General features: G+C 41.0%; 1 protein-coding gene across 1 annotated transcript in view; it reads right to left on the bottom strand.

Moving 5' to 3' along the window:
* Window positions 1-294: 294 nt before the first annotated feature.
* The window catches only part of LOC115777925 (muscarinic acetylcholine receptor M4-like), a 57626-nt gene continuing 39424 nt past the window's right edge, over window positions 295-18496 (bottom strand). Inside the window, exons 2-7 of the mRNA XM_030725948.1 lie at window positions 12727-13325; window positions 10038-10192; window positions 9404-9605; window positions 9208-9297; window positions 2040-2309; window positions 295-540 (exon numbers count right to left, since the gene is read on the bottom strand). Coding sequence (XP_030581808.1) covers window positions 295-540; window positions 2040-2309; window positions 9208-9297; window positions 9404-9605; window positions 10038-10192; window positions 12727-13325 — 1562 coding nt within the window. The remainder of the gene's footprint in view (window positions 541-2039; window positions 2310-9207; window positions 9298-9403; window positions 9606-10037; window positions 10193-12726; window positions 13326-18496) is intronic.

The following is an 18496-nucleotide window of genomic DNA, read 5'->3' as shown; positions in this document are numbered from 1 at the left end:
TGTTATTCACAGTGTGGTTTTGGAAAGTTAGACAGGTAAAAGAATCTCTGGTTTACACTCACACTTTGCTTAGACTGTATGAACAGGGACGACTCATTCATTTGTAGAATAAATCACATTTGTTAATCCACTGAAAGTGTCTGGTCTCTTCAGAAGGCACCCTTCACCCAATTCTGACATCCTTCATTCAGACCCCTCAGTCTTCTTTCACCCAGCTTTAAACAATATTTCCTTTCTGCACAGTTCTCAAACCCCCTTTCCCTTCCATCCCATCTTGAATCTCCTCCTTCTATTTTATCTTGTCCCTATATTTTTATATTGGCACAGCAGCAGGTTCTTGAAAGTCTTTTTGAATGTGGCGTTGCACAGTGCATAACAAGCTGGGTTGATAGTAGAGTTGACATAACACAGCCAGTAGCCAATCGCCCAAACTGTGTCAGGCACGCAGGACTGGCAGAAGGTTGAGATCAACACCATCACGTTATATGGTGTCCATGTAATGATGAAAGCCAGCAGGATGGCAAAGATAGTCTTAGTCACCTATAAAGGAAAGGAGAGAGAGGAAAAGTAAATGGATGCTCTGCAGTTCACTAATAGCTGGAAAATCAATTTGCATAGAAGTAAAACTTCAGATGAATCATCTGTGAACTTTGTGTCAGCTCTAAATGTGAACTTCTTACACACTGCAGTGAGCTGACAGTTATGTAGCTCACAGATCTGATGCTCATTATGAAGGCTGACCAGGTTAAATACTAACCACTGTTTTAAACCTCTAGATTAATTTAAGTGTACATAATTAATATCGTAACAACGTGGTGAAAAAGAATCAATCCTTTTGGAATGAGGTCCAAAAGTGCTGAATTATTCAGACGTTCAGCTGTAGCTCTACATAGAACATCATGATAGAACATAGAACATTATCTGTGGCCCATGGCACAGGTCATCTCAAGGCTGAGGGCATTAAAAGCATCTTACAGCTGAGATAAATGCCTGTTACTCCTACTAGCCTTGTAGTTGAATTTCATCCTGACCCACTGACCTATACTGACTGGGTTAGAGCCTAAAACAGAGCAAATGGTTAAGAGTAAGGAACTATTAATGTATCCATATACACATAAGGTTTACTAAGTCATATTTGATTTCTTTGTTGAAGACCTGGTCAAAGGCTGAGTCAAACACTGGAGTCTGAATAACCAGTTCCTGTATCATTTCCACTGGTGTAAGAAACATTATAGAATAAATACATGCACCCAAAGAAACCTGGAAACATCCACAGGAAGAGTCGGTTCAGTTCCCTGTTAGACGTTCTCACGTTTAGTTCCTTCCTGTTTTATTCTGATGGCTGCACTGTGTTCAGTTTTGATTCCCTTGTCTTGTCCCTGATTAGTGTCGGCTGTGTACCCTGGTGTTCCCCCTTTCCCTGAGAACCTTGTGTGCCTGTATAGCATTTGTCTCCCCTCTCTTCTTTGTCATGTTGTGCTGTTTGTCTACTCATGAGGGTCCTTCATGGTTGTCTTAAGGGCTCTGTTACCTGCTGCCAGTTAGACTTTCCCGCCACAGTAAAGGTTTGTCTTTTGTTTATGCAGAGTCTGCATTTTCCCATCAACCCACGATACAATCAGCAACCAAAAACTTTAGCATTTTATTGCACAGTGGTTAGCACTGTTGCCTCACAACAAGAAAGTCCTGGGTTTGAATCCCCCACAGGGACTTTTCTGTGTGCAGTTTCATGTTCTCCTCATACCTGTGTGGGTTCTGCGGGTACTCCGGTTTCCTCCCACAGTCCAAAGAGATAACAGAATCCTTTGTTCAGAGTTTCAGATTAAAAACAGCTGGAAGCACCACTTTTTCATAGATTTTTAAATTTATACTAGTTTATAGGTGATTATAGATTTTATGCTGCAACTGTGAGCTGGACCTTACTGAGTCCACCAAACTGAGTCCCACTGTACAGCTGTGCAAACTGAAACTTCATATGTGCACATTCATCAGCACACAGTTTATTCCATATAGTAAGTTTATGTAGTGTATTAACCTACTTTCTTTTCTCTGGCAGCCATCTGTCTTTTTCTTCTCACTTGGCTTCTAGCAATGCTTGCAAATTTTCTTGCCACAGTCCGAGGGCGGCTGATGGGGATCGAATGCCTCTCGGCTCCATCTACAGGTGGAACAATCTCTATAGCTGTGATGCATTCATCACCAGACTGCTTCGTCACGATCTTTATCTTCGACCACCTTGAAGAGGAAGTGATCTTGCGCATGGCAGAATTGGTTGTTGTTGTGGGTACTGGAGTAGGGTTTGCTAGAGCCTGTAACAAAACAGAGTATTAAGACATTTTATAGTAAGTTTGACCTGTTATTGATGCTTGGGGCACATAAAGTTAGCCAACATCATCTTAGCACGTCGTGTCACTGCTGGCCTCCACACCTCTTCAATATTATCTCTCATCTTCTCTTTGGTCTCCATCTAAGGCTCTTTCCCTAAATTAGGCAACATACGTATGTAAGTGGGTTAGGGGGTAGTAGTGTTGTATATATATATATATATATATATATATATATATATATACAACACTACTACAAATGTTTTTTGTTCTTACTAAAATAATTTGACTGTTATAATGAATTGATTTAATCACTTTAATTACAGTGATTTGTCTACAAAAGATTGCAGCAAATTCAGTTGTTGTGAAGGCTTCAGGGTGCCAGGACGTCTCCTAAAGGTGATTCAGCTGCAGGACCTGTGCAGAGCTTGCTCAGGAATGGCAGCAGGCAGGTGTGAGGGCATCTGCATGTGCACTGAGGTGAAGACTTTTGGAGGATGGCCTGGTGTGAAGAAGGGCTGCAATGAAGCCATTCCAGCACTGGGGTAAAGGCATTATCTCTGAAGCCCCTTTCCAATTGTTTGGGACATCTGGAAAAATGATTGCCTGGAGAATAAAAGCTGAGTGCTGCCATCAGTCCAGTGTCACACCAACAGTAAAGCATCCTGAGACCATTCGTGTGTGGGGTTGCTTCTCATCTTAGGGAGTGGGCTTACTCATAATTTTGCCATACAGCACAGCCACGAATGAAGAATAGCACCAAAACATCCTTAGAGCAACTTCTCCTAACAGTCCAAGAGCATCTGAAGAACAATGCCTTTTCCAGCATGATGGAGCTCTGTGCCATCAGGCAAAGCGATACCGCAGTGGCTCAGCGAACAAAACATCGAAAATTTGGGTCCATGGCCAGAAAACTCCCCTGACCCCAATCCCATAGAGAACTTGTGATCAGTCCCCAAGAGCCAGGAGGAACCCAACCACAAATTCTGACAAATGCCAAGCATCGAGTATACAGGAATGGGCTGCGATCAGTCAGGATTGTGGCCCAGAAATTGACTGACAGCATGCCAGGACGAATTGTAGAAGTCTTGAAAAGGAAGAGCCAACACTTCAAATATAGAGTCTTTGCATAAACTTAAAGTATGAAATGCTTGTTGTTATCAGTATACCATAGAAACACTTGATCCAAAAACACTGTGAAACCCAACACTCCTGTGCCATTCTCAAAACCTTTGCCCACGACTGTACAGTGCTTACAGGCGATGGTGTGCGGCTGGCAGGTTTAAGGCCCAGTATGCAGGACACAGGAGTTTAATGTGAACTCACAAAAGCAGGTTTAATACTGTAGGTTCCCCAAAAACATTAGAGAAGAAAAACTCGGGCAAGGCAGGAACTAAGAACACAAGGCACATAGGTCTGGGGAACGAATGGAGCACTCAGACAACATATACACACCAGGTAATCAGGGAGATAAGACACACCAGGGAACACGGCTGAAAGTCACTGGGGAACGTAGACCTGAACTCTACAGTGAATCAGGAACACAGACTTGACCCAACAGCAGAAGGCAGACACACTGAGGGAACCTAATGAACACAGACACATGAAAGAATATCACACGGGGGGTCTGACACATGGAGGGGGCACACAGAGGGAGGAACTAAACCAAAGCACCAGGATCAGGGAGCAAGATGAAATACACTGAAAATGAAAGCATATAAGAAACAATGTAAACACAAGACAAACCAAGAATCTCATAGAATATTTAAATAAACAAACTCTCAAAGCCTACAAAACACAGTGTGACTGACCCAGGACCAGGACCGCAAGAGTTCAGAACAGATTTGAATTTGATTGTTTAATATTATCCAGTGTGCCAAATACTCAGACTAACAGTCTTACAGAAGGCAGTGGACAAGCTATCCAAAGCCCAAGCAACGGGACAAAGTTTGTGGCATGTGTCAAGCCATAGAGATGTCCAGCATAAGGACTGATGAAGAGCTGTGCTGCAAAGAGCGCACCTTATTTCCTGCATGCCTGTGCCTGCTCAGACTGTTGTTTCCTTTATCAAGCTGGGCCAAGAGTCAGTCTGATCTTGTGAAATAGCACATAAATCATACGCCAAGTCGTTTCACATGTCATGATGCATTCTCCCTTTGCATGCATGTCATTTAAGGCCATTAAATGAGAAGTGAAATGTCTCTTGTGTCATCAGCTATTTAGACACAATCCTACGATATTATGTAGGTGGAGTTGGCACAAGGGTGTCAGAATACCAGAAAAAATGGTAATTAACCAGGCTCAGGAGGGTATGGAGCCATCTGCTACAACCAGCTGAAGGATGAAAATAAACGGAAGAGAAGAGAGAAAAAGGAGGCTGCAGAGCCTGTGGACACAGAACCAATACAAACTACAGGAGACAGCAGAGAAAAGCAGTAGTGGTATAAGCACATGATCAAGTGCTCATGTAAGGTCCCCCAGCAGCTGGAGCCTATACAAGCATAACTAAGGGATGTGCAGGGACTCCTGATGGGCTTTTCAGGGAGCTTTTAGAGCAACCTGATAACAAGGAATTGTTACCAGGTTATATCTGTTAAGAACTGTTGGGACTCCATGAATAAATCACAGGATTTATCCAATAGAAAGCCGCTTTATTCCAAACTATTCCATAATGTAAGCCTGAAATTTGACATAACATTTGACACAGAATGTTCAGAAGAACACAAAATATGATTTACTCACATATTAATGTAGCTTTTAGCTTTTATTGTGCCACATCTGTGAATAGACAGGCTGTGTGACGCTGCAGGAATTTATTAAATTCACTATTACATGCTATAAGATTTAGACAACACAGGGCAGCATAGTGCTGCAGAGGTTAGCATTGTTGCCTCACATGAAGGTCATGCATTGGTGGGGTTAGGTTAATTGGAGATTCTTAATGGCCCATAGGTATAAATGTGAGTGTGAATGGTTGTCTGTCTGGACAGGCTGCTGACCTGTCCAGGTGTACCCTGCCTCTCACCCTGAGACAGCTGGGATAGCCCCCACACAGCCCTGAATCTTTTAAGTGGAAGAGAATGGATGAATGGAGGATTCACACATTAATCTAATCCAATTCAAAGAGACAGTCATTTCAGTAACAGATCCAAAATGAGATAAAACCAATGCTGCTTCTCCTCCTCCCTCCAATGCTCCATGTTAAGTTCAGTTTGGGTCTGAGGACCTGAAATTTGGGGCTCAGCTCTAAACATTTGAAGTGAGGACAGAGCAAAGAGTGAGAGGACACAGCCAAACTTTGGCATCATGATTGCAGCGTTTTGCAACCCACCTGCACCAAGTATGTGCTCGCTCTGACACCTTCGCCTATCTTTCCACATAAATGTATTCTCTTAGTGGCATGCATCACAGCCATAACAAGCAGAAAGTAAGATGTGCATTTTGCAGTAAATTTCATATCTGAGCAAACCAAAAAGAGACATTCTTAATGGTGTTGTTATTCTATGATAATTTATAGCTATATGCGTCAAAGAAAGCTTCTGGTAGTCTATACACACAACCAATTACAAACTTTTGATTTCTAAATCTTAATTTCCAAAATATTACTTACTGCAAGTGAGGTGCTACTCACAATCAGTTTTATCTATGTGCAAGGAACCCTCTTGACTCCTTTTCTGAGACCTATTAATAAAAAAAGAATCACTTTATCTGGACCTTTGAAGTTTGTTCAAAGGAGAATTAAATATTTTACTGAGTTGTTGAAAAAAACTTAGAGAATCTTGGAGAAAATTCTATTAAAGCTTCCAATATTAAAATGTATTACTGACATTGTTCCATCCATTTTCACATTCCTTTTAAACTCTCTACTTTATTGCTCTTCAATAAAGTATTCACAGTGACTATGCCTGTTATTAAAAATGATCAAGATCAATATGATTTTCCATATTTTTTATTTTATATTCTGTGCAATCAATTGATGTTAGTTTTCATTTCTACTGTATGTGCTAGTTGCTGATCATTATCTCCCAACAGTTCTGACAGATGGATGTAGTATGTATGTATGTCTGTCTATCTAATTTTATTTATAACCTCAAGGCGCTTTAAACTGTAAAGACCCTACAATAATACAGAGAAAACCCAACAGTCAAAGCGACCCCCTATGAGCAGCACTTGGTGACAGTGGGAAGGATAAACTCCCTTTAACAGGAAGAAACCTTTGACCTCATAACATTTTATTACAGAGATTAGAGCATACTATAGGTATTAAAGGTACTGCACTGCAGTGGTTTGAATCATATTTATCTAATAGACTCCAATTTGTTCATGTAAATGGGGAGTCTTCTTCACACACTAAGGTTAATTATGGAGTTCCACAGGGTTCTGTGCTGGAACAAATTTTATTTACATTATACATGCTTCCCTTAGGCAACATTATTAGAAAGGATTGCATACATTTTCATTGTTATGCAGATGATACCCAGCTTTATCTATCAATGAAGCCAGATAACACACACCAATTAACAGAGGTGGGAAGTAACGAAGTACAAATACTTTGTTACTGTACTTAGTTAAACTGCAGGAATGTCTTAAAAACATTAAGGTGTGGATGACCTCTAATTTCCTGCTTCTAAATTCAGATAAAACTGATAAATCTGGAGCATGCTGTATAAATGTTCACATAATAAATTGCACTGATGGACCATAGTGTCACTTATTTAGGAAGGAGTTATAGAGTTTGATGGCCACAGGTAGGAATGAGCTCCTGTGGCGCTCTGTGGTGCATTTTGGTGGGATGAGTCTTGCCCTGAATGTGCTCCTGTGCATCACAGTGCTGTAGAGTGGGTGGGAGCCATTGTTCATAATGGCCCGCAGCTCAGACAGCATCCTCCTCTCCGACTGCCATCAGTGAGTCAAGCTCCACTCCCACCACATCACTGGCTTTGTGGATCAGTTTATTGAGTCTGCTGGCATCTGCCGTCCTCAGCCTGCTGCCCCAGCATGCAACAGCATAGATGATGACACTCACCACCACAGACTCATAGAAGATCCTGAGCATAGTCCAGCAGATGTTGAAGGACCTCAGGCACCTCAAAAAATAGAGACGCCTTTGGCCCTTCTTGTATAGAGCATCAGTGTTCTTAGCCCAGCCCAGTGTACTCCCAGGTATTGGTAGTCCTCTACAGTGTCCATGCTACCCCCACACCCCCATGGACACAGGGGCCATCCTCCTCAAGTCCACCACCTGTTCCTCTGTCTTTGTGGCACTGAGCTCTAGATGGCTGCGCTCACACCAGGCTACAAACTCCTTCACCGTCATCCTGTACTCATCCTCATCACCCCTGCTGATACATCCAACTATTGCTGAGTCATCAGAAAACCCCTGAAGATGGCAGGTCTACCTGCATCATTGTCAACTTATCTTCCAGAAGAGTAGGCCGAATGGTGTTGAAATCACTTGAAAAAACGTGACCCTCATATTGCTGACTGACTTATCCAGGTGAGCGCAGACTCGGTTTAGCAGCTAGATGATGGTGTCCTCAACCCTCAGGCGCAGCTGATAGGCAAACTGATAGATCCCAGAAATGACTGGACCATGGGCCGGAGCTGATCCAGGACTTGGCTGAATAGTCTGAAACCCATCAGTGGAAACATTGTCATCTTGAATATCCCGGGGTGGTTACATCTCTGAAAATCACATTACACTACATTCCTGGTACTCCCTCCGACTCCTGACTAATGCTGTTAGGTCATCCATCTTGTTCTCCAGTGATCTCACATTGGCATGATGAGGAGGGAGATGTGGCTTATATCCCGTCTTCTCTGTGAGCCCCCATCGTTTAGCCCTCACTTTTCCTGTGCGCTGTTTTGTTCCTCCTCTGCATCCCCTGTGCGTCCGTCTTCAAAGCTCCTCAGGAATGTTAGCTATCCTGGTCGCCGTGCCAGCAGCTTCTTTGTTCTCGTTTGTTCTTTGTTGTTTGTTTGTTTACAAACAAAGCGGCCATGTTGCTGCGCATTGGCAGACCAGGAAGGTGAAAGAAGCACTTTCACAGCAAAAGAACTGACTAAAACTCTCAACTTGCATGTTTCGAGAGGGCGCGGCTTCACTAAGCTGCCTTGTATATATAAATAAATATCATTGAGTTAAGAGAGAAAATGAAAAACACAAATAGGAAAGCTGTAACAGACTGCACGCACAGTTCCACGCATGTGCAGTGTGTAATCAGGCCCCATCTTATCTCAAAGACCTCATAGTCCCATATCACCTCAACAGAGCACTTCACTCTCAGACTGCTGGCTTACTTGTGGTTCCTCGGATACTTAAGAGTAGAATGGGAGGCAGAGCCTTCAGCTTTCAGGCCCCTCTTCTGTGGACTGTTTCTTTTCATTCACCTCTGGAGTATAAACAGAGGGTGAAACTCTGTTTATACTCCACTCTGTATTTAATTATTAGTTATTATCAATCTCTGTCTCTCTCCCACAGTGTGTCTTTTGTCCTGTCTCTCCCCCCTCAGCAGATGACCCCCCCTCCCTGAGCCTGGTTCTGATGGAGGTTTCTTCCTGTTAAAGGGAGTTTTTCCTTCCCACTGTCACCAAGTGCTGCTCATAGGGGGTCGTTTAGACTGTTGGGTTTCCTCTGTATTATTGTAGGGTCTTTAACTTACAGTATAAAGTGCATTGAGGTCACTGTTGTTGTGATTTATATAAATAAAACTGAATTGAATTAAAATGAAACAAAGTCTTCTGTTGTGCATCAATATATGTACAAGCTGTCCAATTTTTTTCCTCTATAGTAATTTCTCTATAAGAGAAATAGTTACCATGGAATCAAAACAAAACAAACGCACAAACAAAGCAAACAAAAACCAGCTGTTTGGACACAAACCTCAGCTGTTACTTTGTCGTTGGCATTGTCCTTTGGTTCTCTGGGGGGAATGAAGGCTGTGGATGAATCATTGGAGCTCTCCTTTTCCTCCTAATAGAGCAGACAGATAAAGTTGCCATGAAGCTTTCAGATGTTTAACCACATGTTGCAGCTATACCTCCATGAGCACTTATTCCAAAGGTTTATTCATCAGTACCTGTGTGAGTCCTGGGCTGGGCTGTGCCAGCAGCTGAGGCTGAACAGGTTTGGATTCCTCCACCTTGCCATTCTTCACAGCATCCAAAGCAGTGGTAGTTGAGTCCAAACTGAGTTTGGGAGTAGAGTGGGGACTGGCATGAGGACTAGTCTCATTATTGTTGTTCTGCTTCAACAGGTGACTCTTCATTAAGCAGGGAGTTCTAAAAAAAAAAGGTTTAATAGACAAATTTAAGAATAAACTGGTTCAAAATGTACATAAAAGTGACAAAAATAAGAATGTCTACAATTTTCTTCCACATTATAACATGCACAGATAAATATGAATGATTAATTCTGTAAAATGGTGAATCGTTCTGTAGCACAGTGTGTAGATGATTATTTACTGTTATTGGCCTGGGTAATATAAACTGTATGTGTTTATATTACATCTTGTAGATGCTATAAAGTTTGATTTAAGAGCATTTATAATAAATCGAATGATACTAGCAAACTGCAAACGATTTTCTAAATGTAGGACATACTTTTTAAAAATAATGAAAATGATCTTCAAGTCAGAGAAAGTGTTTTTCGCTTGTCTCAAAGTAATTTGTAAGATATGTGAAGGAAATGACTGGATTCCTCTGACGTCTTACTTTATCCCCTTCTTCTCTTTCTTCTCGGGTTTGTGTTTGGAGACCCGGCTCCTCGAGGCCAGGGAGATGTGAATGTAAAGGACTGTCATGATAATGACAGGGAGATAAAATGCTGCTATTGCTGTCCCAAATGTCACTGCAGGATTAGAAAGGAACTGCAGGAAGGAAAGAAAAGCTGTCATATAAAGCAGGTATTTTTTTTTCTCATGTACAGTCAATATTTTTATATATTTTAATAAATAATCATCAAAATGACGATTTTCTCAGGGACTCCATTAAAGTGCATATCTGAAATCTAAATGTAAGCCCACTGTGGGAGAATCCCGGAGAGACTGAAAGCATAAAATGCTGTTTAAGATCACCAGATGATCATTATTGACAGTAGTGATGGACACCTCTGCGACCTGCAGGTCACAGCTCACATGGTCACAGTTAGTCTGAATAGTGTACAGTGCGCGCACTCACACACACACCCCCACACACCCTGTGTGAGCTCTGTGTGAGCTCTTATTACAGTGATATACAATTACTGAAAAATAATCTCTGTAGCAATCCTTTTACGGTTTGAATTAATAATCACAATGAACACAAATATTCAAAAATATCAAAATCAAAGAAAGCTCAAATTTTACAGGAATAAGTGCTGGCACCATTCAGCTGGGATTGTATTAAAAACAATGAAAGGCCATTCAACAAAAACCTTTATAAACCCTGCAGTCATCAAAATTAAAGAACACAAGTTAAATTACTGATGGTTTCAAACCTAGGAGGAACTTAGGACAACCTCCTTCAGGGCGTTAGTTTGTTCTTGTTCCACTCATTTCCACTCTGTGGTAGCTGCAGTGGATTTCTTGGTCATGATGTTTTCCTCAATAATCTGGGTTGAGATCATAATTCTGAGCTAGGATTTCATCATTTTAATCTCATTATCTTGGAGGAACTTTCAACCCATTTGCAGTGTGACAGGGTGCAGTGTATAAAACTGAATGGCTTAAGTGCTGGCAGCATGTTGGTGAAGGAGCTTTTCAGTAACATTAGCCTTGTCATGTACACTTGTGGTCACTCATCATTGGGTAATTTTGGGCTTTTAATGGTTTCTTCAAACTGTTCTTTTCCCAGGTTGGAATCATCAAACATCATCAGTGACTCTAAAAAACAAAAACTGGCTGCAGTTTCAATTTATTTTGGATTTTGTCTAATGCTGAAAATTAGATGCGCAGGTTCAAATATATACACGCACTCGTTTGATCTTTTAATAAGTGGTGCTGAAGGTTCTGAATTTGCTTGTTAACTTCTTGCTAGTGATCATAACGGAAAGAGACTCACAGATTCTAAGACCATCATTTCAGACACATATGTACAAGTCATTTGGATGTGTCATCACTTTGTCCAAATGTCTGACCCTCAGACAGAGTGAGGAAATAGGTGAGGATGTTCATAACCAACCCAGGAACCACCAAGACTGAAGCCTGACATGTACATTACTGGAAGCTGCTGGAACATCACCGTCCACAGTGAAGTGAGGTTGGACTGAGAGGGTGCCGACCAAGAAAGAAGGCCCTGCTCCAAAATGAGTACGTTCACGCTTGAATAAAATTTGCAGTTGCCCACATGGACAAGACAAATGCCTTCTGGAGAAAGTTTGATGGTCACATGAAACAAAGACTGAGCTGTTTGGCCACAATGGCCAGCTGCATGTTAAAGGTGACAAGTTAAAGTGAGGCTTTCAGACTTCAGAAAACTGTCACGCGTGGTGTTGGTAGCACCATCCTGTGGTGCTGTTTTGCTGCCAGTGGTACTGGTACATTTCACAAAGTGGATGGAATAATGAAGAAGGATTAGCTCCAAATTCTTCAACTGCACCTCAGATCAACAGCAAGACAGTTGAAACTGCTGTTCCAACAGGACAAAGATCCCAACCACACAAAGCTGGTTTTGGAAGGGTGACATTAAGTTTCTGGAATGGTCTTCCCGTTCGGCCGGTGGACTGATGGGAGTCAGCGACGATGAGAAGGTCATTAGTTATTATGGTGTGCTTTGAAGGGTTCACAAAGGTCATGGTTGGATATATGTATGTATATATTTGAGCCTGTATAGATTAGAGAAAATCCAACAGGAATGTAAACGTGTGCACCCAGCTCGTGCATTTTAAAGTCAGTACAGCTGTATGCTGTACAATCTTTCCACTCTGGAAAGAGAACAGTTCAAACAACTCATTAAACTGCAGCTCGCTCTCTAATTTGAATTCCTGCAGCATGTTGGTGAGAGGTTGGCTTCCTTCACATTGTTCACTCAGACACATTTGTTCTTTGGATTCTCATTCATCAGTTTGCATCTTCACCGTTTACAATCTTTGGAGCCACAAACTAGAAAAGTTATCCAGACCACCAAAATCATTCACACCTCTGGTCGTCGCCCTCCTGCATGTTGTTGCAGCTGAGTCAAGAGCACACTAACAGCACATGGCGGACAGCAGGATATTCTGCTAATACTACTACTACTACTACTACTACTAATAATAATAATAATAATAATACTTTTTGAATCCAATGGAAGTAAGAAGTAAGCTTCTTAAGCCCTAAGGAGTAAGCCCCCTTATTAATGGGGAAAAAAGAAAATATATTTCTCAGTAATTTGGTGGATTTGTTTACGCCCTGTGATCTATTCAATAAAGTTTTATTCAATGTACCTGAATATAACACTCTCCAGGTGGCACTGTTCTCTGTCCAACGATGAACTGCCAGAACAAGATGGCAGGAGCCCACAGGATGAATGACAGGATCCACGCGGCTGCAATCATTAATCCTGCCATCTTAGTCGTCCTTCTTGTTGGATACGTGAGAGGTTTGGTCACACAGAAATAGCGGTCAAAGCTGATAATTAATAAATTCATCACAGAAGCATTTGAGACAACATAATCTAAAGCTAGCCACAGGTCGCAGACCACCGGCCCAAGTGGCCAGTAACCAACAATGATGTAAACTGTATAGAGATTCATGCTGAACACGCCAATGATCAAGTCAGCGCATGCTAATGAAAATAAGAAATAGTTATTGACAGTTTGTAGGTGACGGTTCACTTTGATGGACAGCATGACTAAAATATTTCCTGTAACAGTCACGAAGCTCAATGATCCTGTAACCATGGCGATAAAAAACATCTCCAGAGCTTTGTACGGACTTCCAGCCCCCACCCCACTGTCAACAGGAGAACAGGACGCTGAATCATTGGTGGATATGTTGCAAGTTGTGTTGGAGAACAGGTCGGCTGTTTGGTTGAGCAAGGAGCCTAAAGGAAGAGAAAAACAGAGGATGGATTGAGAGGTTAATATACAGCGTGCAGTCGTGAGGCTGCTGCCTGTAATAACTGAGATAACAGCTTATTGTTAAAATGTGGGATGACTGGACTGTGAACCACTTCTACAGGCAGATTCACCAACAGTCTGCACCAGTGCATTGAACAGCCACTGTAGGGATTTATTAAAGAGGAAGAGTGAAAGTCATGGACAGTTATTTTTATGTCTTTTCATTTTCAGGGTGCAAAATTTTGGGAGGAGAATATTTAAATGAATGATGCAGACATGATTTACTAAGGCTTGTGGCATTGAAATCTGCTGCAAATATCACTGAATTTGATACTGAAAGAAGCTCGTGTTATTTTTCAGCTGATGTGGGTGATAGCTGCTGCTAGGAGAGGTCATGTGTTTGGAATGAGAGGGTGAGAGGTTATCAGAATGATTGGCACAGGTGATTGTGAGCTCAGTGTCAAAACTGTAACTCTGCTGATGTTTAGAGCTGAGCTCCACGTGGTCTTAATACAGAGCAGAGTGAACTAAAGATGGAGCATCAGAGGGAGGATGGGGGAGACTCCACACACACAAGACACATACGAGGATTTGTGTTACTTTTTCCAGGGAGCTGATGGGTTTGCAGCGACTGGGACACAATGAAAACGAGGATATCTTTTCTGAGCAGTGTAGAGAGCAAGCTTCTTTTTTCTTTGCTTCTCTTTATCAGAGCTATTACATACCATACTGAACTGTCTGTCAACATGCACATTAAAGTGTTCATGTCTGAATGTTACATTTTGTAATATGGACTTCAGTAAGTAGTTACAGCCTCACACAGCCTGCAGAAAAAACAAGAACAGCACACACATTCATGCACGTGGCATAAATGTAATACTATCTTCATTGACTCATGGACCGCTTGGGACCTGCTAAATAATATTTTGTGTTCTTCTACACATTCTGCAGCTGTCACACATTTCTGTTTATACAACTGAATCATTTATAATAACACAGGATAAATATGGTGAGACTGTGGCTGTAGCTCAGTACAGTAGGTAGAGCAGGTCACCTACTGATCGGAAGGTCAGGGGTTCGATTCCTGGCTACTCCAGGCTACATGCCAATGTATCCTTGGGCAAGATACTTAACCCCAAGTTGCTCTCTGACCGTTCCGTTGGAGTGTGAATGTGTGTGGATGGTATATAATTAAAAGCACTTAGCTTAGTAGACATGGAAGTGCTTGTATGAATGGGTGTGCATGGGTAAATGTAAAACACGTGTTGTATAAGCGCTTTGAGTGCTCTGACTGAGTAGAAAAGCGCTATATAAGAACTAGTCCATTTACCATCTACATTTGGATTCTTCTTGGTGGTAGATTACTCCCTCCCGCCCTCACAGTCCCTCATCAGCTCTGCTTGTTTTGGACCTGCTCCTGATAGAATGCTGTTCATCACTGAAATGAACTTACTGTGTCTTTGTTCATAAATTGGCACATTATAGATCACCCACAGAACTTTCTCATTTCTGCAAATTTTTGTCATTGTGGAATCACATTCATTTTGCTTGGTAAATGTGCCCCGTATTGATCCACTGAGCCACAGATAAAACAGAGCTTAACAAGTCAGACTAGAATAATTTAATAATCTGAGATGAAATGGCCAAATCTTTACATACAATAAGAATAAATGGTGAAAACGTGTGGGTTTGACTGGTACTACTTCAAAGCGTATTGAAAATGAATGCCTGCTGTGAATTTAATATAGGCCATGATTTAAACACACAGCACATTATTCTTTCAGTGATGCTGAATCAACAGTTATTCAGCTGATGACTCCTTTAACAGCAGGACGCTGGCTGGTTCTGATAACATTCAGTATTTAAGCTCAGGAAGAAACAAATGAGCAGTGCTGCATCAGAGGACGGAGAAGTCCAGTCTTTAAACATTAAAGACAAACTCAAAGCATTCCTAACTTTACAATATATGTGTCTATGTTTCCAGTGTATTGGTGAGCATTACTTGGACATAAGCATTAGTTTATTCTAGTAACACAAACAATTTTTAGTTTAACACACTGACATCTGAAAACAAACAATATTGTATTAAATTGCAAAAAAAAAAAAAAAAACAAATGAGGGGCAACAGACCTATAATTTAAAAACTTTAATCCAAAGGTCCAGAAAAATAAGGAGGGCGCCTTGTGGGACTGATATATCTGTGTTTGGAAACAACACCGTGGTTCTTCCTGTCATAACGGTACTGGAAGCTTTCCATCAAGCAGCCCAAGCTGGATAAGCAGTAAGGGTTGTGTATGTGTGCATGCAGCTACTGAAAAAATAACTTGACAACATAATCATCCTTACAACAGAAACTAAACAGCAAGGATTCAATGATTCAAGGCCCTTATCCCTCATAATGGAGAACAGAAAGGGTACGGTAAAATAAAGATTTTCTAACTTTTCCCTCTATTTGAACTTTTTGGTTAAAAGAAGAGGTGATACTACCCAGCAGCACACACGACCCTGTACCAGAGTCTCTCAGATGTATCACTGCTGCTGCCATTAAATTCCAAAGGAAGTAATATTGTTCTTAAAATGGTACACACACACACACACACACACACACACACACACACACACACACACACACACACACACACACACACACACACACACACACACACACACAGACATGCAGTTAATGGGGTTAGGTTCATTGGTCTCTCTAAATTGCCCATAGTCTCTGCGTTAGCCCTGCGACAGCCCTGCCCTATGTCAGCTGGGATAGGCTCCAGACCCCCCCCACCCCCGCGACCCTGAACAGGATAAGTGGATGGACGGATTATTACTTTATTTTATTATATTATTATGGAATAAAAGTGTAAGATTTTCACATAAAATTGCACAATAAATCCTCAACTAATAAAAGCCTGATTAACTGTATTACATCAATGTTTGGCCATATTTATAGGTAATTTCATAGTTTTACACCTGTAAATGCCTTTTATTATATAAAAAATCTGAAAAATACACAATATTTCATGTAAATTTAAAGCTTAAACAACTGCATTTTAATTTAATATCCTGTTAAAAATACGTTTTTTTTTTTCTAGAACCCCAGCTGCCAGAATATTACTGTTTTTTTTTGGGGGGGGGGGGGGGGGGGGTTACAGTGTAACCTTAGTGTGTGAAGAAGACTCCCCATTTACATGAACAAATTGGAGTCTATTAGATAAATATGACTCAAACCACTGCAGTGCAGTACCTTTAATACCTATAGTATGCTCTAATCTCTGTAATAAAATGTTATGGTCAACAGTATCAAAGCTGCACTGAGGTCCAACAGGACAAGAACAGAGATGAGTCCACTGTCAGAGGCTCTAAGAAGATCATTGGTAACCTTCACTAATGCTGTTTCTGTACTGTGATGAATTCTGAAACCTGACTGAAACTCTTCAAATAAACCGTTCCTCTGCAGATGATCAGTGAGCTGTTTTACAAATACTCTTTCAAGAGTCTTTGAGAGAAAAGGAAGGTTGGAGATTGGCCTATAATTAGCTAAGACAGCTGGGTCAGTGATGGCTTTTTAAGTAGAGGTTTAATTACAGCCACCTTGAAGGCCTGTGGTACAAAGCCAACTAATAAAGACTGATTGATCATTTTTAAGATTGAAACATCAGTAATTGGAAAGACAGTCTAGTAGGAATCTAATAGCACAGTAACAAATCTATAACAGAATGGTTGAAAAAAAGCATCAAAGTGTTCCAGTGAAAAGCTGGGCATAAAGGAATACTCACAATCCTTCATAAACGTAAAGAAGACGGTTCCAAAATTCCTCAACAATGTTGTGAAAGACTGATAAAGCCATAAAGAAAATGATTACTTCTGGTTATTGCTGCTAAATGTGGTTCTACAGCAACTGAATCAATGCTTAATTTTTCACACACTGCTTCTGCATTTTGGTTAGTTTATGTTATGTAACAAATAATTACATGTCGTGCTGTTGTTCATCTGAGGTTGTTAAGTATAGACTTCTTGTGAAGGATCTTGCCACCGCTATCATGCAAAATGTAAACACACATAAGGGTACACATGCAAAAAAATATAACACGACATTGTGCACATCAAGTGTGGAAGAGACTGGTTACTAAATTAGTACTACACTCCCCACTGTACTCAAATGTTGACAGGGACGAAAGAGTCTTGTGGTGTTAAGTTGACAACTCTGTTCTGTGCTAGGACCAATTTTATTTACATTATACATGCTTCCCTTAGGCAGTATTATTAGAAAGCATTGCATCAATTTTCATTGTTATGCAGATGATACTCAGCTTTACCTATCAATGAAGCCAGATGACACACATCAATTAGTTAAACTGCAGGAATGTCTTAAAGACATTAAGGCCTGGATGACCTCTAATTTCCTGCTTCTAAATTCAGATCAAACTGAAATTCTTGTTCTCGGCCCCACAAATCTTAGAAACATGGTGTCTAACCAGATACTTACTCTGGATGGCATTACTTTGGTCTCCAGTAACACTGTGAGAAATCTAGGAGTCATTTTTGACCAGGATATGTCCTTCAATGCACATATTAAACAAATATGTAGGACCGCTTTTTTGCATTTGCGCAATATTTCTATAATTAGAAACATCCTTTCTCAGAGTGATGCTGAAAAGCTAATCCATGCATTTATTACTTCTAGACTGGACTATTGTAATTCATTATTATCAGGCTGTCCTAAAAGCTCCCTGAAAAGCCTTCAGCTGATCCAAAATGCTGCAGCTAGAGTACTGACAGGGACTAGAAAGAGAGAGCATATTTCTCCCATATTGGCTTCTCTTCATTGGCTCCCTGTTAAATCTAGACTCTCTTTCTAGCTCTCTCTTTCTTTTTTGATCAAGCTTATAGTTAGGGCTGGATCAGGTGACCCTAAACCCTCCCTTAGTTATGCTGTTATAGGCCTAGGCTGCTGAGGAGTTCCCATGATGCACTGTGATTCTCTTTTATTCACCTTATTAACTTTGTTTATACTCCACTCTGTATTTAATCATTAGTTATTATTAATCTTTGGCTCTCTTCCACAGCATGTCTTTTTTCTATTAAAAGGGAGTTTTTCCTTCCCACTGTCACCAAGTGCTGCTCATAGGGGGTCGTTTTGAATGTTGGGTTT

This window comes from Archocentrus centrarchus, unplaced genomic scaffold (genome assembly GCF_007364275.1).
Source record: "Archocentrus centrarchus isolate MPI-CPG fArcCen1 unplaced genomic scaffold, fArcCen1 scaffold_86_ctg1, whole genome shotgun sequence".
NCBI classification, from domain to species: Eukaryota; Metazoa; Chordata; class Actinopteri; order Cichliformes; family Cichlidae; genus Archocentrus; species Archocentrus centrarchus.
Note: the sequence above shows the minus strand (reverse complement) of the source record. Positions and strands in the feature narration are given on the sequence as shown.